Source organism: Oryx dammah, unplaced genomic scaffold (genome assembly GCF_014754425.2).
Source record: "Oryx dammah isolate SB20612 unplaced genomic scaffold, SCBI_Odam_1.1 HiC_scaffold_17, whole genome shotgun sequence".
In the NCBI taxonomy this organism is placed as follows: domain Eukaryota; kingdom Metazoa; phylum Chordata; class Mammalia; order Artiodactyla; family Bovidae; genus Oryx; species Oryx dammah.
Window position 1 is genome coordinate 71,052,380 of NW_024070201.1, and position 25,390 is coordinate 71,077,769.

Consider the following 25,390-nt stretch of genomic DNA (forward strand, 5'->3'; position numbering starts at 1 on the left):
TGAGCACGGAAGAATTGATGCTTTTGAACTGTGGTGTTGGAGAAGACTCTTGAAAGTCCCTTGGACTGCAAGGAGATCCAACCAGTCCATCGTAAAGGAGATCAGTCCTGGGTGTTCATTGGAAGGACTGATGTTGAAGATGAAACTCCAATACTTTGGCCACCTCATGTGAAGAGCTGACTCATTTGAAAAGACCCTGATGCTGGGAAAGATTGAGGGCAGGAGGAGAGGGGGACGACAGAGGATGAGATGGTTGGATGGCATCACCAACTTAATGTACATGAGTTTGGGTAAACTCTTGGAGTTGGTGATGCACAGGGAGGCCTGACGTGCTGCAGTCCATGGGGTCGCAAAGTCAGAAAGGACTGAGCGACTGAACTGAACTGATAGGTATAAAACACATACCGATTTCGAAGACAAGATACAAAAATAAATAGTTCAGTAGTTTCTATAGATTTCACAATGAACTAATAATATACTGCATATAGTGGGTTAAATAAGATGTTGGTTATCTCCATCTTAAAAAAAAAAAATTATGTTGTGGCTCACGGCTCGCATTGTTTTTACGTTTCTACTGGACAGCGCTGTCCTAGACTAACAATCCTCCCAATTGTGAAGCTCCCCCTATTGTGAAATTTTCAGAATAAAAGAGAACCTATCCCTTCCCTTAGGTGTTTCGAATGCATATCTTTTACTTCCCAACCATTCGAAACAAATAAAAATAATCTTTTTTAAAAAGTAATAATACATATATGCTCTGAGTCCTCTCATTTTTGCTGAGGCTCCAACTGGAACACTACTTTTCTCTCCCTCTGGTTCCCACACTACAAGAACGTATCGCGCACCACAAGAAAACAATAACAAAAAAGCGGTCTCGGACCTGAAGCCAAACAGGGACAGGGCCTAAGGCATCGCTTCCGCGTCGCCCAAACAGAGGCGGAGGAAGCCACTTGTCAGCCGGCGGCACCATCTCGGCTCCTCCTCCTCTAGCGTCGACCTCCCCAAGATGGCGAACGGCAAGGGCTCACTTCCGCTTCCGGTGCGAGTCGCCGGGCCGGGGGGGGGGCAAGATGGCGGTGGCAGTAGGGGTCCGCGGCCGGTGCGAGCTGCCGCCGTGCTCCAGTCCAGGCTGGTTCCTCAGCCTGTCCGCCTTGCTGAGTGTGGCAGCTCGAGGGGCCTTCGCCACCACGCACTGGGTTGTCACGGAGGACGGGAAGATCCAGCAGCAGGTAGCGGCCAGGGTGCCCCTCTCCGCCTGCCCTCGCCCGTGGGGGAAAGATTCCCCAGACCGACCCGGCCCCTGGGTATTAGGCTCCGCGCGGCTCCGCCCCCAGCTTACCTTCCCACGGTCCTGGTGTCGGGGTTCGGGCGACCCCCGCGCTCTGACCCATCCATTCCCCGCTAGTGGACTGACTCTGGCCTCTGCCGTCTGCAAGTTCTCAGGCTTCCTTCCACCCCTGGGGTCGCGCGCCGGTCGGGGAGAGTCGCCCAGCGGTGAGGGGATCGGGCCCTGGGGACCTTTTCTGGCGCTCTGGCTTTAGTAACCGGATTCATTATTTCTTCCCTGGTGCCTCTCGGGCCCACGCGTCACCAGCCCTCCCCGAGGAAGTAGAAAGCAGGTGGCAGCGCCCGGCTGTGCGCGAGTCCCAAGGAGGTGACAGCTTCGGCCCCCCAGGCAGTGTGTCAGCTAATGCTGCTTCCCCCGTCTCCTCTCCCACATGCTGGCGTTCGTGTCAGGCTCGGGTGGCTTCAGCTGGGACCGTTACCCAGGTCAGCAGGGGCTCATTACAAACCGCACGCACACTCTGTTTGCAAGCAAAGGAATGCTTGAGGATGCCTCTGGTGGCGTTGCGTGCATCTTTTCAGCCGTAAACTGCTCTGGTTTCCTAGTGTTCTTTGCCCAGTTTCTTTACCTAGTACCTTTGACCCGGCCCCGCAAGGAGGATATGTGATTTCTTAGAAGGTTGAATGAATTACTCAGAGGAGAGGCTGCTTTTCTTACGTAACTTTCTGATGGCCTGTATTTTGTGAATGCTGCTGATGCTTGAAGAATGCATGAGTGTGTATTCTGCTGCAGAAACTCGGTACATTTAATGTACCAGCACTTGAGCGCAGTCCTGTAAAGTCCAGGGAACATTTACAGAGTGACGTGCGTGCCCCATGCAATTTCATTTGGTCCGCTGGTCCGAAATGTATTAACCATTATCCTGTGAAAGTCGCGGGTTGTATGTAATGCTTGGTGATAGGAGCACAATGCCAGGCTTGCGTTTGTGTAAACTGAAGTTCCACGTTTAGAGCCACCGTGTGATGGCAGATTTTGTCTTAAATATAATGAATGAATAAAGCAGTTTAAAAGCCAGTGTTGGTTTTGGTGAGTGGCTTTCAGTGTATATCTGAGAAAAGGCTGACTTCTTTATACTGGGTGGCAGTTTCTCTATACGCAAGTTATTGCATTAGAAAAAAATTTCCTTTTCATGACCATACCAGATGAGATTTAAAATACATATGTGTGTTTCAGACACCCTAGACAACACTTACAAATTCATTTCTAACAGAAGATTGTAAATTTTTTCTGCGAGTCCTGGTTGCTTCTGTCCTTCTGTCTCCCAGTAAAGGTTTTCCCTGAGGCCCTGGTGGAGGGGGATGTGGAATTAAGTCACTCCTGCTGCTTTTGGGGGAACTCTCTCCTATTGGCTCTTTTGCAGTGTTGTTTTTGGCCACAGCTATTTTATTACACCCTGACACCTGACTTCTCCTTCTCATTTTGATGTCTTGCTGTTCGGCTGAGAAACTGGCCTATCTGAAAAGTGAAAGCTGGTACAAATGTAATATATGCTGAACATTGCAGTGGGAAAGTTGAATCTGATTCGGTTTTTGTTTCTTCAATACGGCCTTTCTTTTTGCACATCGGGTTTTGGTGGGGAAGTTACTAGAAACTTGCTTGAGAAAGGGGCAAATCTACAGAATCATCTGGGTCTCTTCCAAGTCACCCCTGCAATTTGTAGTTAGGCTTAAAGTTAGGAAAGCAAGATTTCTTTACTACATCTTTTTTTAGTGATCCTCTTCAGTGAATTGTCCAGTACTTTGCTAAATAACACTACAATGTTAAGTTCAGGCAACTGCAAAATTTTATACCAGAAGTAAAGTTGGTGACTACAGTGTAACAGTAAGAGGCCAGCGAAGGGGAAGTGAAGTGAAGTGAAGTCGCTTAGTCGTGTCCGACTCTTAGCGACCCCATGGACTACAGCCCACCAGGCTCCTCCATCCATGGGATTTTCCAAGCAAGACTGGACTGGGGTGCCATTGCCTTCTCCAAGCGAAAGGAAGTTGGATTTAATCTGAGAAGAAAGTGCATGTAAATACAGTGAGAGTTGAGCATCAGAGTCAGCCCCTGAGTTCCACTCTGATAGTTATGCGTGCCTTACCCATGCTGTCTTTTCTGGGAAGTTGGATTTAATCTGAGGGGAAAGCCCATGTAACTAAAGTGAGAGTTGAGCATCAGGGCCAGCCCCTGAGTTCCACTCTGATAGTTATGCTTGCATTACCCATGCTGTCTTTTCTGGCCATAATTTGAATGCAGAAGAATCAAAACCTTAATTTAGATTTAGATTAATTATCACATTTGGATATATTTATCAAAGAACTGAAAGATTTCTTTAGTACATGAATTTGCATATATTGCAGATGCGGAAGACCTTGGTTCAATCCCTGGGTTGGGAAGATCCCCTGCAGAAAAACAGCTGCCCACTCCAGTACTCAGGCCTGGAGAATTCCATGGCCTAGTCCATGGGGGTCACAAAGAGTTGGGACACGACTGAGCAAACTTTCACTTTTTCAGATCTGTTCATACTTTCAGAAACACAACTAATTTAGTATATATCTTGTGTCTTACCGGAAATGCCAAACTCCTTTCTATTTGTTTTTGGTTGTATTAGCTGAGAGCAGTGGTATGATTTCATTTTTATTTGTTTATTCTGGCTGTGCCACGCAGCTTCCTGGATCTCAGTTCCCTGACCAGGGATTGAACCCCAGTATGAAAGCCCAAAATCTTAAGCACAAGGCCACCAGGGAGCCCCATGATTTCATTTTTTAAGTTAGGGAAAGAGGTAAGGACAAACTGAAATAGCAGATCTTTGCAAATACCTTTTGAAACTCTTCACCCAATATTTTAAACCTATACAAATTAGGTATAATAGGTCATTGTTTTCAGAGTGAATGTGAAGTGCTTATGAATTAAAAATCTGAACTGCTCAAAATACAGACTTAGATAGGAACATTTTCCATCATTATAGTTAAAGTTTTAAGTACAGTAAGCAATATTTCCCAGAAGAAGATAACATTTATTTTGGCTTTTCTGTTTCAAGCCTTAGATGATAAAGATAGACACCCCTAAGTTGCAGAGTTGTAAACCTGCCATATATATTGGAAGGCCTGGATCTGTAGAGGGGTTGAAATGAGTCTTTCAGTCAGGGCAAGGAACCGAACATTAGACTTCCTAACAGTCAAAGCTGGGACTGCTTCTGGCAGTAGCAGATGTCTAGTCCTTGGCATGGCAACTCAGGGAATTGTTCCTTTCTACAGTCCCCACTCTGTCTAGGAAGCACTCCGTGCATGTTTTTAGGCTCTGTGTTTACTGAGCCACTGAACTCCGTTGTCCAGGGAATTACTGGAGCTGGGATGTGAAGCAAATGCTCCAGTACTAAGTCCATTTCCCACTGTAGTCAGAGGACTTCTAAGAAAAGGCCCTCCTCCCCACCTCAGCTTTTCTCCAGGCTCCAGGCTTTGGCATACTTCTGAACTCCTAATGTCCCTGCACCTGAAAATTAGTAAGATCCTCTCACTTTTTTTAAGCAGGAGTCCTTAACTTGTGATCTATGGGCTTGAGGTGTGAGATTTTATAATCTAGTTACTAGGAGGATCTCCAGTGTAATCAGGGCAGTGGATCTTTTGTATGACTTCAAGATAAATTTTTGTTTGTTTCATTTTGACAATTCTTTTTGCTTAATTACTAGTATGGAGACAACCCTATTTTCTTTTTTAATCTAAAGTGTCTAGCAATTCACCAGCATTGAAGGTGAAATAAACTTTTGTGAATTAGCCTAAGAACCTCTAGGGTTCGACCCTTGGGTCAGGAAGATCCCCTGGAGTAGGAAGTGGCAATCTACTCCAGTATTCTTGTCTAGAAAATTCGATGGACAGAGGAGCCTGGCAGGCTACTGTCCATGGGGTTGGAAAGAGTCGGACGCAACTGAATGCACACACACACACGCACCTGTCATATCACTTCTTTGGAAAAGTTTTTGCTTTGTTTTCCAAATTAGCAGCTTACAGATCAATTTTTAAAATGTTACCAGTTAGTTGTGGACTTACTGAATCAAGAATTTGAACTTCTAGCACAGGGTTTATTACCTCTGATAGTGTCTTCATAAATGGAAGTCTAAAAACTTAAAAATGTAGAGTATCAACCCTTGGCATTTTACATTTGGAAAAAATTCTTGAAGAATATATGGTACAACTCCTAGGAGAGAAAGTCACCTGAAGACACTAATGAATGGTATTTAGTGGTAGCAAGAAGTAAAGATGTATTTATTTGTGGTAGTGTGCAAGTGAGCAATTTATGCAGTTTGAAGTGGTTTGGTTTCTCTTAACCGTTGTAACACGTACAAAGGAAGGAATATAAAGAAAAATAAAACCAAATGAAGAAAAGGTCTTCTCTTTTCCAGTTTGCTTTACCTTTGCAGAATGTTTTATGATAACTTCAAATTGGGGGTGGGTGGTTGGAGAAGGTTCCTAAATAGATGTGAGTTAATTTGGGGTCACTTAATCATTCTGCCTCTTATCAAGGGGATGTCTTCAGAGTTCAGATCATTTTAACTACTCAGAACAAATAAGGCTTCCTACAAAATGCCCTGAAGCCTAGCAAACTTGGCAAAGGACAGTTGATGAGCAACTATTTCAGCAACTATAATATACCCTAAGGAAGAGCTATTATATATAGTTGGACAAACTGGCTAAATCTTTATTTACTGATCTTTACTAGCTTGTAAGTGAAGGAGTGGTTTAATTTTTGTCTCATGTTAAGTGATTTCGTTAATCTGGGAGAGAGCATCCGTACGGTACTGTGGAGCTAACAACTTCATTTCAATGCTTTTCAAAACGGAACCCATCTTTTTGGCGCAGAGCACTGTTTCTATGTTTTTACACTTCAGGGATTTACTTGGACCTAGAGGTCATGCTGGTTAGTTACTAACTAGCCAGGCACCTGCCAAATCTTTGGAATTTATCCTCAATGTTGACATCAAAGCATTTCTTAATCCATTTTTAAAGCTATTTCCCACTTATTTTTCTTCTTGTAAATTACCCAGGTGTTAACTGTGTTTATACGGGAGAGTATTTATAGCTTGGAAATACACAGATAAATTATAGCTTTAAGTTCAGTTCAGTCACTTAGTCATGTCCAACTGTTTGTGACTCCGTGGACTGAAGCACACCAGGCTTCCCTGTCCATCACCAACTCCCGGAGCTTACTTAAACTCATGTCCATCTAGTCGGTGAAGCCATCCAACCATCTCATCCTCTGTCATTCCCTTCTCCTCCCACCTTCATTCTTTCCCAGCATCAGGATCTTTTACAGTGAGTCAGTTCTTCCCATCAGGTGGCCAAAGTATTGGAGCTTCAGCATCAATCCTTCCAATGAATATTCAGGACTGATTTCCTTTAGAATGGACTGGTTGGATCTCCTTGCCGTCCAAGGGGCTTTCAAGAGTCTTCTCCAGCACCACAGTTCAAAAGCATCAGTTCTTCAGCGCTCAGCTTTATTTGTAGTCCAACTCTCACATCCATACATGACTACTGGAAAAACCATAGCTTTGGCTAGACGGATTTTTGTTGGTAAAGTAATGTCTCTGCCTTTTAATATGCTGTCTAGATTGGTCATAGTTTTAAGTATTTCTCCCAATTATTTATTGAACAAATATTTATTGATGGCTTCCTGTTTTCACCAACCCACAGTGCTTTGAAGGGTATGTTCTTTTCCACTGGCTACAATTCTCATTTTTTCCTAGGTGGTGAGCAAAGCACACCTCCTTCTTGAACCATTTTTTGGGGGACAGGGGGCTCTTCCACCTCTGCTTATCTTCTAGATCCATGGCTTTCAAACTTGACTATGCACAGAAATAATCCAAGGTGCCTGCTTAGGATGCTGATTCCCAGGTTGCTGAGAGTGTCTGATTCAGTAGGTTGATGGTGAAGCCAAGATCTTTACATTTTAATCAAACTTCTCAGGAGGTTATGGTGCAGATGGGTCACCGAACATTATGAGAAATTCAGTTTTAGATCTTGCTCTTCCTTTGCCTTTTTTTGCAAGCTTCTCTTTTACTCTTTGCATATACCTGGGCAATCTCATCCTTTCCCAGTACTTCAGTTACCATATATATGCTGGGAATATCTACCTTTCTTTCTACAACTCAGATTTTCTTCTCCAGAGTTATAAGTTCAAGACTTCTGTGTTAACTCCATGTTGAACGTCCTCTGTGCACTTCAAACTTCTTATTACCAAATCTAAACTGTTTTACACCTACCCCTGTGTGATGCTCTGTTTCCCCAAACTTAAAGAAAGACACCGCGTTCGCCATCTGCCGCTACCACTGCTACCATCGGACGAACAGGTAGTATTTGTCTAGTTGTCCTTCCCCATTTCTCCCTCCTCCTTGCCAGCATTTTTCAGTTTTACTTTCTAATTATATCCTGTTTCTTTCCGTAGCCACCACCATTGCTCTAATTCTCACTGCCTCATTAATTGCGGTAACTTCCTAACTGCGCTCTCTGCTTCTAGTCCTGTCCTGCTTCCAGTCCATTTTCTCCACAACGCAATTAGAGTAATCTTTTAAAACCTTCTTTGTTTTTTTGTTTAAAAATTCAAGTTACAAAATCGATATGTGGCATTGTAAAAATAAATGCCCGACGCTATGGGAGTATATAAAGTCACAGAATGAAGTCCTCCTACCTCTACTTATTATTACTCCCCAAGAAAAAACACCTTTAAAACAGATGAGTACATACCCCAGAATATGGTTGAGGTTCGTTAACATGTCTCGAGTTTTGGCCTTTCCTTCGCTCTGGCCTGTCTCTGCTCATCCTTGAGGGCCCCACTCTCACCTCCGAAGGCAAACACATAACACACTGAGCCATTCTTAACTTGCTTGTCAGTGTCCCCGAATATGCTCTGCTCTCACTTACTTCTGGGCCTTTGGACATGGTCTTCCCCGCAAATGTCTCAGTCCGCCTAACTCACACTCGTCACAACTTAAACATCAGTTTGTCGGGGACACCTCTCTGATGTGCAGATTGGAATAAGCTCTTCTCTCAAGGTGTTTTCAGAGCGTCCTGCATTCCCCTGTGAAAGCATTTTCCCTGCCATGTTGTGTCTTTTGCACTTTTCCACGTTTACTTTGTAAATGTCCTACTAGACGACTGGATGCTCCATGAAGGGAGTCGCTATATTCGTCTCTGCAGCTCCAGTATCTCCCACACTGTGTCATCACAGAGGCTGCAGTGGTATCTGTTGAATGGATGATGCAAGCATGAGAAGTGGTTCCTACTTTTTAGAAATTTACCATTATATGAATGAAGCCTTACAGTACTAACTAGTGTGGAAATCAGCTGGGGACTAGCCTAAAGGAAGCCTCAGGAGATCTTGAAATCTCCAAGTAACCCATCCATGCATCAGCCCCAAGGCCGTCAGAGACCTGCTGTACACAGGTGAGATCCATAATTTCAGAGATTGCTCATGCCTCTCTGTGGTGGTCAGGCTGCGTATGCAAGAGAAGTCATCCACTCATCGCTGACATACCTGAAAGGTCAGCACTTGCTCAGTCATTAAAAGTAGGAAGAAGCGACAGGAAACTGATAAACAAGAAAAGCAGAAAAAGAATCGGAAAGGGCTGAGGTGAAGTAGAAGGGAACTGGCAGCTGCACTGTTGAGGATGGATTAGATCAGCCATGGGGTTCAGCAGTTGTTGCAGCTGAAAAGCAGCGCTGGTAGAAGTGAACAGAAGGCACTCTGACAGCCAGGAATAAGAGGACTTGCCAGCAAGTCAGGTCAAAAATTAGAACAGCTTTGCACTCCGCGGTGTAGGGAGCTGGGTGTGGGCAGGGCCTGCATCTCAGCTGTGCTCCACCGGCGCAAGAGCAAGGGGAATCCCTCTGCCAGCAGACTTGTCCGCTTGCAGACTCCCTTCCTCTTCACACGGGTCTCTTTTAAACCCATTCCGATCGGTCCTTCATCCGCACCACTCTTGTCAAAATTCCCAGGGCCTTATTCGGTGCTCAGTTCAGAGGCATCTTTCTGAACCTCTTAGCAACCCAGCAGTTGTCCTCAGACTTCATCAGACTATTTTTTTTTTACGTGACTTTCAGAATGTATATTCCTGGTTTTCCTTCTGAATCCCTGCCACAAGGTCTCATTCTTTTCTGCTGAACTTGGTTTGTTAGTTTTAAATATTTAAACCTTTTTGGTTTGTTAGTCTTAAATATTGGAGTGCCCCATTTCTTCCCTCTGTGCGTGTGCCCACCAGATGATCTGATGCCATCTCATGGCATACGGTGTTGTATCTGCAGTCTCACCCTGAACTCCAGTTCGTGCAGCCAGCTGCCTACTCAGCCTCTCCACCTGACTGTCAAATAGACACCATGCGTGTATCCTGTGCTAAATTGAACTCTGGATTTCCCGCCCCACCACACCTGTTACCAGATGGTTCATGCCCCCTAATCTTGGTATTGTCCTTAACTCTTTCCTCTTACATCTCATACCCAGTCTATCGGCAACCTGTCAACTTCTGAAATGCATTCTAAATCCTGCCAGGTCATTCCACCTCTACTTTCTCAAGCCTAGTCCAGACGATCGTCTTCTCTCTTCTGAACCTCTGCAGTAACCTCCTAATAGGTCTGCTTGGTTTCTCTGTTTGCTCCATAGAGTCTGTTCTCTCTAGAGCAACCAAAGTGATCTTTTAAAAAGAAAAAGTTTTGGTCATGCCACTCCTTGAGGAGTCTTGGAGGAAGGGAAGCAAAGAGTCTCAGAAAACCTTCAGTGGTTTCCCGTCACTTAAACACTAAAACCTAGTTTTCACCAGGACCTGTAGGCCCTGCAGGATCTGGGACCTGGCTCTTGGCCACCTCTCTGCCCTGATGCTACTTTCCTTGTGTGCTGTGTTTGGTCATACTGGCCTTCAGCTGGTTTTCAGAGTACCAGGTTCACTTGTTTTGGGTTGACCGAGACCTTTGCCTTTGCTCCTTCCTCTACGTGAAACACTTTTCTGCAGACATCAACATGGCTCATCCTTTCTCTTCTTTCAGGCCTCTGTTCTCATGTCCCCCATTTCTGACCAGACTGTTTGAAACAGCATCTCTTTCCTCACTCTGTCTTCTGTATGTTTCTTCATGGTATTTATCACTGGCACTATATTGTAACATATACTTTATTGCATGTCTCTCTACAAGAACATAGTAAACTCTATGAAGGCAACAGCTTTGTTCAGTGAAGTAACCCAGTGCTTAAAACAGTGCGCTGACACATGATACACACTCAGGAAACACTGAAGAAGTGAAGGAGAGAGAAGAGGCGTGTCTGTGTGTGCAAGCAGTGATCACTCCTGTACTAGCTCCCGCATCTCATACGGGCATACTGAAGGGCCACCATTGCTTTAATAGTCTGGAGGAGGGAGGTGCATTTACTTTAAAGGAGGCAAGCTAATTCACTCATTCTCCCCATTACCAGTGCGAGGTCTGGACAGCCTAAGAATTTTTTAAGCACATGGAATCTCTAACCCAGAGTTGTAAAATGGTGCCTCAGATAATCTACTCTCCTCTTGGCTATTTTGGATATTTTACTTCTCCAACCTTATGATACACTTGAGCTCATATTTGAGATTGTAACATTTGTGTGTGTGCATAGCTGCTCAGTCGTGTCCAGGTTCTTGCAGCTTTGTGAAATGTAGCCTGCCAAGCTCCTCTGTCCATGGATTTTTCAGGCAAGAATACTGAACTGGGCTGCCATTTCCTCCTCCAGAGGATCTTCCCAGCTCAGGGGTCAAACCCGGGTCTCCTGCATTGCAGGCAGATTCTTTACTGTGCCCTGAGCCCCTGGGGAAGCCCCTGCGACATTACTTAAGTTAATTGAATATTGTATAAATTCAGGTAAGTCACTTTATATTTTGCTTTCAAGACACTATTTGGAATTCACACTATTGTGCTTCCCATGTTTGTTTAGTCAGTAGTAACTACTTCATGAGTCTAACTTGAAAAGAACTCACTTACATATTTACTAACATTTTCAGCCTTCATTTTCTCTCTGAGGAACTTAGTTATTTCAGTTAAAATCAGGTGACTGGCAAGAGGCTCTGCCCCCAAAGGTCAAGCCTTTCCACCTTCAGTCTGATTGTTTGGTGGGGAATTGAGATGGGTAGTTAATCTTTAGATAGAACCTAAGAGAGTAGTACATGACAACAGTGGTCAGGTGGAGTCAGGGATGTTTTTATGGGAGGAAGTATTTGCCGAGTGCTTTTCGTGTGTCCATCACTGCTCTTGGCACACTTGGGTCACTCATTCAATACATGCTTGGATGCTTTTTGTGTTAGGAAATTGAAATGCAGCTGTGAAGGAGATAAAGTCCCTGCCTTAATAGAGTTTGCATTTTATATAGTCATACATGGAAGTGACTCGTAATTTAGGATATCACCAGGTAACTTTCATTGTAATAAAAACCATTTAATGTCTGTAATTCACTGAACCCTTTACCAAATGTTTTCATATTCATTGTCTCATTTTATCATCATACAGACTCAGGAAAACGTGGTACTGATCTTTTATTAAAAAATTTTAGAAAGAATGTGGTTAAATTATTTGCCTGAGGCCATGCAGGTAGGAAGTGGCAGAGTGTGAACTCAAGCTCAGATCAGATTCTAAACCCTCTTCTCTTTTGTACAGCGCTAAACGTTGCTACTAACATAAAGAAAAATATTTCTATAATTTTATTTGTAAAACAAATACTCATCAAAATTAAAAATTTTTTTTTAAATTTTTTAGTTTTAAATTGAACTAAAGACTATAAAATATATGATAATTGAAAGTTTTTCACACTATTTATAAAATGAAAAGTTAGAATTTCATAACTACCCATAGTCTCTCTTCTGGAAACAACTAGAATTATTTGTGTATTCCCTAAAGTTTCTGTGCATTTGCAAACACACAGTTTTTTTGTTTTTTGTTTTTTTTTTAATACGAGACTAGGAACATTTGGTCTCACTGTTAGCTTTTATTCACTTCATAAGACTTAGACATCTGTCCATATCAGAAATAGAAGGCTACCCTTTTCTCTCTTAAGCATGCATAGTATTGGGTTATATGGATGTTCTGTAATTTATTTAAGCAGTTCCCTAGTGATGGACATTTAGATTGTTTCCATATTTTTACTACTACAGACATTCTTGCAGAGGGTAAACATGCATATGCATATATTTAATTTTCTTAGATTTGCTAAATTGTTCTCCTAGCAGACTGTGTCAACAGTGTTTGGGATGTGCAAAAATAATTTCATAATCCAGTTCTACTGAAAGACCTCTATCCACTGCCTTTAGCTAAACAGTGTTGTGACCATCAGTGGAAATAAGAACAGAAAGGGAGCTTCAGTTAAATTTTGTTTATCTTCATATCTTTGTCATTAATGTTTATTTTACAGTTGCTGGGACTGCAATAAAAGAGAATAGTCAAGCTGACTTCTTTTCCCCCATGGTTAATACTGCCACTATTTTGATGAATAATCAAGTTGAACTTTTTCCAGTTGTCTCTTGTAGACTATTGTTTTCCAGTATGAAATAGCAGAGTCATTTCCTGGCCATTGAGTTTGCCATCATCTGAATAATGATGAAGTTACTAAGGTTTATTTTCTGGCCCTGATTTTAATTTTCCAATATTTGATTGGCAAATCTGTCTTAGCTTTTTGTTGTTCAGTCATTAAGTCGTGTCAGACTCTTTGTGACCCCATGGACTGCAGCATGCCAGGCTTCCCTGTCCTTCACTGTCTCCCGGAGCTTGCTCAAACTCACGTCCATTGAGTCGGTGATGCTGTCTGAACCATCTTGTCCTGTGTTGCCACCTTCTCCTCCTGTGCTCCGTCTTTCCCAGCTTGTCTTAGCTTGGGGTGCCATAACAAAATGCCATAAACTGGTGACTTAAACAACCACGGCTTATTTTCTCACAGTTCTGAAGGCTGGAATCCAAAATCAGAGTGCCAGCATGGTTGGGTTCTAGTGAGACCTCTTTTTCTGGCGTGCAGACAGTTACATCTTCCACCTCCCTCTCATGGCAGAGAAAAAGAGAAAACAAGCTCTTTGGTATCTCTTTAAGCTTACAGGAGCATCCTCCCTCTCATGGCAGAGAAAAAGAGAAGACAAGCTCTCTGGTATCTCCTTAAGCTTTTACAGGAGCACCAATCCCACCATGAGGGCCCCATTCTCACGTTGTCGTTTAGTCGCTCCGTCGTGTTTGACTCTTGCAGCCCCATGGACTGTAGCCTGCCAAGCTCCTCTCTCCATGGGATTTCCCAGAAAAGAATACTGGAGTGGGTTGCCATTTCCTTCTCCAGGGGATTTTCGCTACCCAGCGATTGAACCCGAATCTCCTGCATTGACAGGTGAATCCTTTACCGCTGAACCATCAGGGAAGGCCGCCAACCTCATGACCCCCCCATCTAAATCCAATTACTTCCCAAAGACGGTAAAGCATCTGTCTACAATGCCAGAGATCAGGGTTCGATTCCTGGGTGGGAAGACCCCCTGGAGAAGGAAATGGCAATCCACTCCAGGACTATTGCCTGGAAAATCCCATAGACAGAGGAGCCTGGTAGGCTACAGTCCATGGGGTCGCAAAGAGTCGGACATGACTGAGCGACTTCACTATATATACACTATAGGGCTTCTACATATGAGTTTATAAGGGGGGGACACAGTTCAGTCCATAGCATCCCTCTGGTGCACATGTTTTTTCATCACCATAGTGCCTGGCATTATGTTTGGTACTTTGTAGGTTCTTCTGTTAGTTTTCTATTGCTGTCATTAAAAATGACCACAAATTGAGTGGCTTAAAATAGCACAGATTTATTATCTCACAGTCCTGTAGGTGTTTCACTGAGCTAAAGTCAAAGGGACAGCAGCACTGCCTGTCTTTGTGGAGGTTCTTGCTTTTTCCAGTTTCTGGAAACCACCTGTAGTCCTCAACTTCCAATCCCATTTTATTGCATCTTCAAAGCCAGCAACCTTGCATCTCTCTCTGTGACCTTCCTCTTCCACTTTTAAGGACCCTGTAATTACATTGGGCCCACTTGTTGCATAATCTAGGTGACACTCTCTAGCTTGCTTAATTAAGGTAATTTGACTGGCAGCCTTAACTCAATCAGCGACCTTAATTCCCTTTGCCTTGTTCAGTTCAGTTCAGTTCAGTCGCTCAGTCGTGTCCGACTCTTTGCGACCCCATGAATCGCAGCACGCCGGGCCTCCCTGTCCATCACCAACTCCCAGAGTTCACTCAGACTCGCATCCATCGAGTCAGTGATGCCATCCAGCCATCTCATCCTCGGTCGTCCCCTTCTCCTCCTGCCGCCAATCCCTCCCAGCATCAAAGTCTTTTTCCAGTGAGTCAGCTCTTCTCATGAGGTGGCCAAAGTACTGGAGTTTCAGCTTTAGCATCATTCCTTCCAAAGAAATCCCAGGGTTGATCTCCTTCAGAATGGACTGGTTGGATCTCCTTGCAGTCCAAGGGACTCTCAAGAGTCTTCTCCAACACCACAGTTCAAAGGCATCAATTCTTCGGCGCTCAGCCTTTTTACAGTCCAAATCTCATATGCATACATGACCACAGGAAAAACCATAGCCTTGACTAGACAGACCTTAGTCGGCAAAGTAATGTTTCTGCTTTTGAATATACTATCTAGGTTGGTCATAACTTTTCTTCCAAGGAGTATGCGTCTTTTAATTTCATGGCTGCAGTCACCATCTGCAGTGATTTTGGAGCTCCCAAAAATAAAGTCTGACACTGTTTCCACTGTTCCCCCATCTATTTCCCATGAAGTGATGAAACCAGATGCCATGATCTTCGTTTTCTGAATGTTGAGCTTTAAGCTAACTTTTTCACTCTTCTCTTTCACTTTCATCAAGAGGCTTTTTAGTTCCTCTTCACTTTCTGCCATGTATCATAACATATTCACATGTTTGGGGATCAGCACATGGACATCTTTGTTGCGTCATTGTTCTGTGTTTGGTATTTTCTGCCTGAAAGAAAAACCACTTCTGAGGTACATACACATCTACTCTACCTGTACAGCTACATTGCTTCTGTATGTGTTTGCAAGGACACCCTCAGTACACAAACAAGAAATGCTCACGATTCCAGTGTCCTGATTCAGTGTTCGTTTCTTTCCTTGTGAGGTTGTAAGGTGTCTACTTTATTCATTATGTTGTTTGTATCTTTTTTGGTGAAGTAAATCAGAAAATGTAGACTGATGCCTCTTATAAGAAGTTGTTCATTAGTTGCTCATGTCAAAAATCGTTACTTGCTAATCAGTTGAGAAAATGGTGATTGACATGAATGCTCTAATGATATGTTCAGATCTAGATTATAGCTGTATATTTAATACTTCAAATACCTAGATTATTTTATGTGAGTTTAAGTATTTACAACTATGTCTTCCAAGAACTGAAAATGATGAAATCTAATTGAGGGTAACTTTAAAAAACAGGGATATAAGGCCATAAAAATTGATGTGATGGTCAGGATTCAACATTTTTATTTATTTAAAGTTGAATTTTAGTTTAGTAACTTGGTGTTCTATAAAATTGAGGCTGGTTTTTAATTTTACTAAAATACTCTACAAGTACTCTGAGAGTGGAAAAAAGTCAGCTTTAATAAAAATTTATTTTCGAATCTTGACAGTTCATAACAGTAGCATTTTATTGATCTGATACAATTACATTTTTCTAGTAAAAGGTCTAGAAAATGTTACATTTTTTGGCAATTATTACAGCCAGGAAGTTGTGTAAGTCTCTCTTAAGAGTCGAGGCTAAACTGGTATTTTGTGAACTTAAGCTTCTCTAGCCCTGAAAGGCCACAATAGTTGGACTTAAATTCTGAAGAGAGAGTTGCATGCAAAGACCAGCAGCAGTCTCTTCTACCACTCTCATCCTGTCCCTCAGAGCCCTTCCCACTGGCAACTGCAGGAAGCTGACAGGGCCGCAGAGCTGAGGGCCTCTAGGCTGTCATTGTGAACTAGGTTTGAGATAAGAATGAAAATGTGAGGGGAGAAAGGAATAAGAAAATACAATAGATACTGTCTTTTTGACTGTTTGGTCCCAGGTCTATGAGAGGAATTTTTTTCTCTGTGTATATATAAGGGAAAGCTAAAGATTGTTTCTCAAATTGGAGCTTATACTTGTCATTACAGTTGTTTTGTTTTTTTTTTAATACAAGAAGACATGTTGCGTAGCACTATATAAAGTTTCATTTTAACAAGATGACCTGTTCATAGCTCTTTAAAGAAAAGAAATACTTTGTAAATTTAAGTATACGTGTTCACTGTAGAAAAGGTCAGAAAACACAAACCAGAAGAGAATAATCATCCAGCTAGAAAGCACCATTCATAAAATGCGATGTATAAACTGTCAGATGGATTTTAAAAAAGAAAAAAATTTTATATAAGTGTTTAAAAGGCAAAAATACATATGGCCGACAAATAAATTAAAATATATTCATGCTTTTCTTGTGTTTCTGAGTGTATAGAAACTCGGTTACTATTGTTATAAATTTCAGCTGGTTCAACTATTCTGGAGAAAAGCTAGTAGAAAATACAACTTTTAGAAGCCAGTCCCTTTAACCTAACAATCCCCATTCTGGGAAGGAAACAATTTAATATCTATTCGAAAAATTTAGGGGCTTCCCTGGTAGCTCAGTTGATAAAGAATCCACCCGCAATGCAGAAGACCCCAGTTGATTCCTGGGTCGGGAAGATCCGCTGAAGAAGGGATAGGCTACCCACTCCACTATTCCTGGGCTTCCCTGGTGTTTCAGCTGGTAAAGAATCTGCCTGCAGTATGGGAGAACTGGGTTCAATCCCTTGGTTGGGAAGATCCCCTGGAGAAAGGAAAGGCTATCCGTTCCAGTATTCTGGCCTGAAGAATTCCATGGACTGTATAGTCCATGGGTTTGCAAAGAGTCAGACACGACTGAGCGACTTTCACTTTCAAACAATTTAGGTGTAAGGATACTTATCCCAGTACTGTTAAAAGAAGAGCATAAATTTTAGTAGCAACTTGAGTAAATGACTTTAATATAATTGTTGTTGTTGCCCAGGTTGCAGTTGTTACTGTTTAACATAAATGTCATCTACTAAATATGATAATGTAAATCTGTATTTGTTGGGAAAGAAGTCTGATAAAATTTAGAGAAGAACAGAGAGGGAAAGGATATAATAGAGTAGATACATTATCTGATTTTTTTAACAGTATATGCATAGCTATATATGTATATAAATGCTGAGAAGTTACCCTGATAAATATATTTGACAGCAGGTATCTCTGAAGTTGAAAGTTCAAGTAATTCTAACTTTCTTCTTTAGATTGTCTATAATGTGTCTGTTTTTATAGTACCATATGTATTTAGCCTGTAAATCAGAAAAAAAGATTATTTTGTTACTAAGTTTTAAATTGGAACTTTCTTAGAATTAAGCAGCATAAAGACAGAGAGGGCTGACTTTGTCTGTGATACAGTGAGCAACTTAACAGATCAGAAATAGCCAGTGCTCACTGGAGCCTTGGTGTCATTTGACAAATTGACAGTTGAAAAGAACCTCTTAACTGTGTCTTTGGAAATAGTCCCTGCCTAAAGTCCATCCTAAAGGAGATCCATCCTGGGTGTTCATTGGAAGGACTGATGCTAAAGCTGAAACTCCAATACTTTGGCCACCTCATGCAAAGAGTTGACTCGTTGGAAAAGATCCTGATGCTGAGAGGGATTGGGGGCAGGAGGAGAAGGGGACGACAGAGGATGAGATGGCTGGATGGCATCACCGACTCGATGGACGTGAGTTTGAGTGAACTCTGGGAGTTGGTGATGGACAGGGAGGCCTGGCGTGCTGCAATTCATGGGGTCGCAAAGAGTCGGACACAACTGAGCGACTGAACTGAACTGAAAGAAAGTACATATTTGTATGAGCAAACTGAAAGAATGACAACTTCATTCATTTGAATATCAGATTACTTCAGTGGTTTAGACTGGTTAAAAGTGATACTTTAATAATAGTGTTCAATCTTTTATAGAGGTAGGATTTGGAAAACATCAGGAATTTTTAGAAGTCATTAGGTTGGGCTCCCTCAGTTTATAGAGAAGGAAACGGGAGCCCTGGCAGAAAAGGTGATTTGCTTTAACCGTCACAGAGCTGGTCATGGTCAGGTGAAAGGCTCATTTTTTCCTGATTCCTGATGGCTTAGCCACTTTACCTTCTTTCCAGATAGTCATCAGTGAGCCATGATGCCTTAGGAGATAGAGAATCTAACAAATGTGATATCAGACACTTTCCATCAAACAGTCAACAATGTATCATGTACACCTAAATAAGTAGGTGTGTGTTGTTCAATCGTGTCTTTGTGACCCCGTGAACTGTAGCCTGCCAGGCTCCTCTGCCCATGGAATTCTCCAGGCAAGAATACTGGAGTGGGTTGCTGTCCCCTTCTCCAGGGAATCTTCCTGACCCAGGGATCAAACCCAGGACTCCTGCATTGCAGGCAGATTCTTTACCATATGAGCCACCAGGGAAGCCTGTTATGTACCTAACATGTACACGAAACCATATAAGTACTGAGGGTAGAAAGAGGAATTTTAAAAATATTTTTTTAGGAAGACACCCATACAATAAAGAATGTAATAAATGTTAATACAGAAGTATATATAAAGTACTGTGGAAGCTCAAGAGAAGGATGGTTTCACACACACGAAAAGAAATAAATGTCATTGGAGCCAAGTCAGTTGGCCATCAAAAACGTAAGAAAAGAAATGCATTCCAAGTAGGGGAATTAGCATGTGCAAAGGCACAGAGGCTCTCAAAAGAGCCAGGAGGAATAGAAGACACCCTGGACAGAGGTCCTCAAGAAAAGTAGGCAGAGGTCTAGCAGTAGCAGCAAGACTTTCAGTTTTGAAATTTGTCATTGGAATGTTGAGACAAGTTCTAAGCGTACAGATTCGGTTTGATCCAGGGCTCAAACAGTGTCACCAGAACAGGTTTTTTTCTGTCCTCATCGGTCTGCTTTTTTAATCCCATTCTCAGGCTCCCCGTGGGTACAAGAGGACTAGTCCCCAGTAGCTCAAATAAAAGTTCTGGACTAGGGACTGTACAGTTGGTTAATGTCCCTTCTCAGAAAAAAATCACCAAGATACCAATGGGAAGGAATCCACTGATCAGGCTCACCACGTGGGAAGGGATGTTTCCGGCCAAGCAGGACAGGCACTTTTGCCATGAGGAGGAGATGGCAGGTGGCTGAATAGGAAAAATTGTAAATGCTCAGTGAGTGGGACATTGAAGGTAGAGTTGAAGTCTTGGGGGGTCTTCTTAAAGATTTTTCTTTATGTTTTCCATCATGCTGTCTCAATATTTAAATAATATAAAATCCAGAGTAAAAGATTTAAATGTGAAGAATAAGTTGCTGTGAGGGGTGGAACTTATGTTACAGTAGAAGTGTTCAATTTCCTGTCATAAGGGACCAGTGGAAAGTGATTGATCTTGGTTTCTTTTTTGCTGTGCTGTGCAGCTGCAGGATCTTGGTTTGCCAACCAGGGATCAAACCCAGGGCCCCTGCAGTAAGAATGCTGAGTCCTGATCCCTGAACTGCCAGGGAATTCCTCGAAAGTGATTGGTTTTGTAGAACTCGAAAGTGTTTATATCCTTAGATTGGTTATTTTAAGTTTACAGTGTTCACCTTTTATTTCACTTGGCAGTGAAGTCATTACCTTTATATAGTGATATTACCATGTGATTTTACAGAATTCACAGAGCCAGGACTCCAAATTAGAGATAAAGAAATTAACAGTATCTTGAAGATGTCAGCAAATGAAATATATGAAAATGAACCTGACAATGAGTAAGATATTTACTGCCGTTGTATATAGTTGGATACATGTAGCTATAAAATATATTAAAAGGAAAATAAAATTGACTGTTATATATAGGTTGAGATTTTCTTTATTCAGTTAAATTGCTGTGGTAACAGTGAAACTGTGTTAACCTGGAAGTCTTAAGAGAATGAATTATTTTGAACAGAATTCCATTTCCAAACACATGGTCAGTTTTTCCCTGCAGTTTAAATTTTGCCCTAAAATGTATTTCCTACTTTCTCACCTTCTTATTTACAATAAATTGAAAATAATTTCAGTTTTTCTTTTTAATTCAGGTCATTATAAGCATCCTTTATTATGCTATGGAAGTTGTAGGATTGTTTGTCCTTTTGTGAAAAAAACATAAAGTGCTCGGAGGTCTTGTGGATGCATTATGTCATGTTTAATCTGTTAATGCCTCTCTGTAATTTGTCACTGTTTTTGCTCTTAGGCTTATCGCAGCCACTTCTAAATGCTAAAGGTTTTGAAGGGATATCACCACTCCTTCTTAAATTGTATATAAAATCAGAGTGCACAGGCTCCACATGTTGGCTCATAGTGGGCCTGGTTGATAGAGGCTTAATATAACTTTTGTTAGTTGAATGGATGTTGTAGCATTTACAAAGTTGTAATCTTTCTTAATCTTCTAAGGAGGAGAGATATTCAGAAGGAGAAAAACTCAAGTTGATTGGCATTTGCCAAAGATAGTTAGCATAAAGTCTTAAAATGTAAGAACTTGAAGGTACCTCAGTAAGAATATGCGTCAGGCTATAAATCTTCTGTAATCAACCCTAATCTGGCAGAGCTCCATGCCATTTGCTGCCACGTCAAAAAGAGAAGCACAGCTGTCAAGCTGTCAGTGGACTCCCTTCTGCTAATAATTTTATCTTTGTACCTTCTCTAGCTACTATATCTTTGTTGCACTCAGTGCTTCAAGGAAATGAAAAGTGCTTCCTCAGAGTTGAATGTTGGCCAAATCCATGCTATTCAAATACGATAAAGCCCTGGTTTTCTGGTGTCTTTTTAATCTAAAGCTAAAGTTACACTTTACTCAGTTGTCTCATTCTTCCATTCCACTTGTAGTCCTCCAAATTACCGGGTATCGAGACTGGCTGGGTATTTTGGAACGGGACTGTCACACTCCCACATTCCTTCTCCCTGCCCCTGATTGTTTTTGTTTTTGTTTTTTTCTAAAAACCTCATTTAAATACACTTATAGAGAGGTATGTTAAATCAGTACCTCTCGAGGTCTGGCTAGTTCCAAAGTGAAGACTCTATTTGACCTCCTATTAAAGCTCTTTTGCATTCTGACCACTGGCTATAGCTTTTACATTTTCTCCTGTAAAAATTTTGGTGTGCTATAATATATTACAAATAATATATTATATTGTTGTATAAAAGATTGATGGACTTTGCAGTTAGATCAGGTCATTATTCAGTATAATTACTTTCCCTGCCCTTTTGGCATTTGACTGTTGAATATGTAAGAGAAGCAAAAATTTCCACCCTTCATTGAGAAACACCTACCGTTTTGCTTGTAGGCCTTTGCTAGGTTTCATTGTTTGATAGAGATTAACAGCTCAAGTGGTCAGGTATAGGCTTTGCTACTATATTTTTAGTGCCTTTTAAATTCAGAGTACAGTTTTAATGTAAATTCCGATATAGTAGGAAAGCCAGGGGAAGCAGTGAAGGGATTAGTTATAAAAGAGAGACCCTGGGAGATGATAATTATCCATCACTATATAATGGTGATTATGTAGTTCAGATAATTGCTATGAAAGTGGAAGTGGAAGTTACTCCAGACTAGCATTTCTTTTTCTTCTGGCATCTCTGAGACGGTAGAATGAAGAAAGGCGGATGAGTTTTGTATGCACTCACCTAGCATCACCCAGTACTACTGTGCGTGTTATTAAAGCAACCATTGGACTTATTCTATGTTATTTTTGTTCCCTCTTATTATTTATTTGTTGGCCATACTTCACGGCTTGCAGGATCTTAATTCCCCAATCAGGGATTGAATCTGTGCCCCTGGCAGTGAAAGCACTGATTCCTAACCACTGGACCACCAGAAAATTCTCATTCCCTCTCTTTGATTTTTTTTTTTTTCAATAGGCTTGCATTTACCCAGGTCTAAGCAAGGCTATCTTTTGCTCTTAAAAAAACTAGCTCTAAAATTAATTAATTGAGCTGCTGTCAAGTTCTTAGAGATTACACGAATGTAGTTTCTTCTAAAAGTAGAACTTCTTTGAAGAGCTAGTACATAATTTGACAATCTAACCCTAAGGGATACCAGGAACTTCATTCATGTCTTAGGTTCCAAGGCCACTGTCTTAGATTTTCCTGAAATTCAAAAAGCCCCATGTGTGTGTATGTGTTGTTTTTTCTTTGTTATAAACATATATAGACAATTGAAAAATATACAAGCGTAAAAAGTAAAAGATATAAATGTACCTCTCTTTTTAATCCCACTTTCCGAAAGTAAACCAGCTTAGTTTTTAGCATATCTGACATGTATACATCTAAGTCTATAAAAATGTAATTTTCTTTAAAAATGTAATTTCTTTAAATGTTCCTTAAACATTTTAAAACTAAAAGTGTTTTAGTTAATTATGCATTGTGAATGTCTTTCCCTACGATAGTAGATCTAATTTTTCTGTGTCCCATTCCATTGGACAATTGATTTCCCTCTTCCCTCACTGATGGACTTGTTTGTTTTTGTCGTTTGGTTAGTTTTTTTGTTTGCTTTCAGTTAAAGGCAATATAGTGAACATCTTTCTGTGTATCTTTGCCCACTTGTTTAAAGAATGCCTGTAGTTTCCTAGAGTTTATATTCCTAAATCAAGGGTATATAATTTTAAAGTTTTGATACATGTTGTCAAATGAGCCTCCAAATAATAAGTTTATAAGCCTGCTGCCAGCATATAAGGATTCAGTTTTCCTACATCTTCAGCAACATAGTTGCTTGTTTATGATTCAGAAACTTGAATTTTAAAGTCTTAAGTCCCAAGGTTATTTTATATAATCTCTGATTTATGGTTTCACAAATAGCCTGTAAAAATAGATGCTTTTCATATTTTTCCTTTTATTGCTGCCATACTTGTTTAGATACAGAACGTGTTATCAAGACAAGGCAATCTTTTTTTTTTTGTTAGTATAGGTGTAACATATATTTTAAGAAATTTATCATTCATTTCCAAATACTTCTCTTCTTAAATATTTCTTATATTACTAGTCCAATCAGGATATTCATTTCAAAACCTTGCTCTTTTGAGTTGGAGTTCAAGGGACAGCTACTGAACCTCTCATTCTCTTTGCTGAAATTTACACATGATCACTTTTGAAATACCCCTTAAATTTACTGAGCACCTCACACTGACTAATGGCGATTGAACAGTAATTTAAGGCATATTAAAACTTTATTAATCCAGATAAATTTTAATGAAATCTGAGCTTTATCTGTTTGCTTGCTTGCAGGTGGATTCACCTATGAACTTGAAGCATCCCCATGACTTAGTCATATTAATGAGACAAGAAACAACAGTTAACTACCTCAAAGAACTGGAGGTGAGACAACTGGACACGCCACACGCAGCTGACACTTGGTGCATTTCACAGGAGATACTGTGGTCAGAGAGGAATTGAAACATGTTATTTCTTAATTCTTTTTATAGGAATTTCTATTTTTAGATCATGCTTTTTTTTTTTTTTTTTAATCAGAATGCCATTTGAGCACTAGTAAGAGAAATAGACTTCTGGAACCTTGGTTTTATGCCTCATTCTTGACTCACATATCCTTGAACAGTATTTCCAGGTGTAAATAGTTCCATCAAATATGAAGAGGAATTATCTCAAGATAATCTTGGAAGGAGAGTTTGGGTAAAATATCAAAAGGAAGAATGGTTTGAATACCTCATAAAAATATAATTATGTTCTCAGGTAGAAAAAATTAGGATCTTAGTAGTTTGTGTTTTTATGACTGAGGTGAAAACCATTCATCACTTTGCATCTTGAAAACTCTTCATTTTTATTTTATATTGAGGTATAGTTGATTAACAATATTGTGTTAGTTTCAAGTGTACAGCAAAGTGATCCAGTTATACATATACACGTATTTATTCTTTTTCAGATTCTTTTCCACACTTTGAAAAGCTGATATTTATTAGCACTAATAATATCTCACCTTCTGGTTTCTATCATTGATTTCTGTAAATTGATTTTTCTTAGTAGCAAATAGTGTTAACTATTTGAAAAAGTTTTTTTTTCTTTCATATAACCCCTCTTAAAAGTTACAGTGTAAATTGAATTCAAATTCTAATGAAACTTTTAAGTTGCAGGAAAAAAACCCAGTTTGCAAAATGAGATTTAGAAAATTATTGGGAATAATAAGAGTAGAATCAGAGTCTTAGAAAGCTAGAGGAATCATAAAGATCATCCTCATTTCAGAGGTAAGGAAATAATTAGACCTAAAGACTGAATTGCCTGATTTCATGAAACAAGTTGTGGCAAAACCAGAGGCAGACGCCTTATCTCCTGGCTGTTTACAGAGTTGAAACCAGGTAGCCATTCATCTTCTTGTTACATAAAAGTTCCCGACTTCACTTATATAAATTTAAACTAGTAACATCTATTAACAATAATGTAATGAGTTTATACATAGTACTTAGTTTCTGCTTCATATACACAATGACAGATGAAAGACAAAATAGAAATGAAAGTAAAATATAGTCAGGTCTGAACACAACATAAACAATCTCCGTAGAGTTGAAAATGGAACAGAAAACACCAAGTTGAGAACGTAGCTAAAACTAAACCTGCTGGTCGCCAAGGCCAGAAATAGGTTCTGCTGTCTGATGTTCATTTCATCTCTGTGGAGTAAAGGGAACAACAGTGTTCTGTGCAAGATAAAGGAAGATAACCGGATTCACTACTGCTTGAAGACTGGGACGGAGCATGAAAAGAGTCTGGTGGGAAAAATTTTAAACAGGCAGGAAGACAAAACAAAACCTAATGACCAAACAATGAACCAAACCATCTAGTGGTTCAATGATTGCATCTTCAGTTTCCTGAACACCATTTCATGGCAGAGTGTCACTTTGGATTAGAAACTGTAAAATTGTACGATCTGGTTTTGGACTTAGGATCTAGATAGAACCTGGAAGCAGCTACAAAACTGTTAGACCCAGGAGATGGTCATGGAGTGGTT

General features: G+C 40.7%; 1 protein-coding gene across 2 annotated transcripts in view; it reads left to right on the top strand.

Moving 5' to 3' along the window:
• The first annotated feature begins 1,038 nt into the window (after positions 1 to 1,038).
• The window catches only part of TTC17 (tetratricopeptide repeat domain 17), a 123,547-nt gene continuing 99,195 nt past the window's right edge, over positions 1,039 to 25,390 (top strand). For both annotated transcript variants that reach the window (XM_040259038.1, XM_040259039.1), the window contains exons 1-2: positions 1,039 to 1,229; positions 23,662 to 23,751. In XM_040259038.1, the coding sequence (XP_040114972.1) occupies positions 1,071 to 1,229; positions 23,662 to 23,751 (249 nt within the window). In that variant the 5' untranslated portion in view covers positions 1,039 to 1,070. The remainder of the gene's footprint in view (positions 1,230 to 23,661; positions 23,752 to 25,390) is intronic.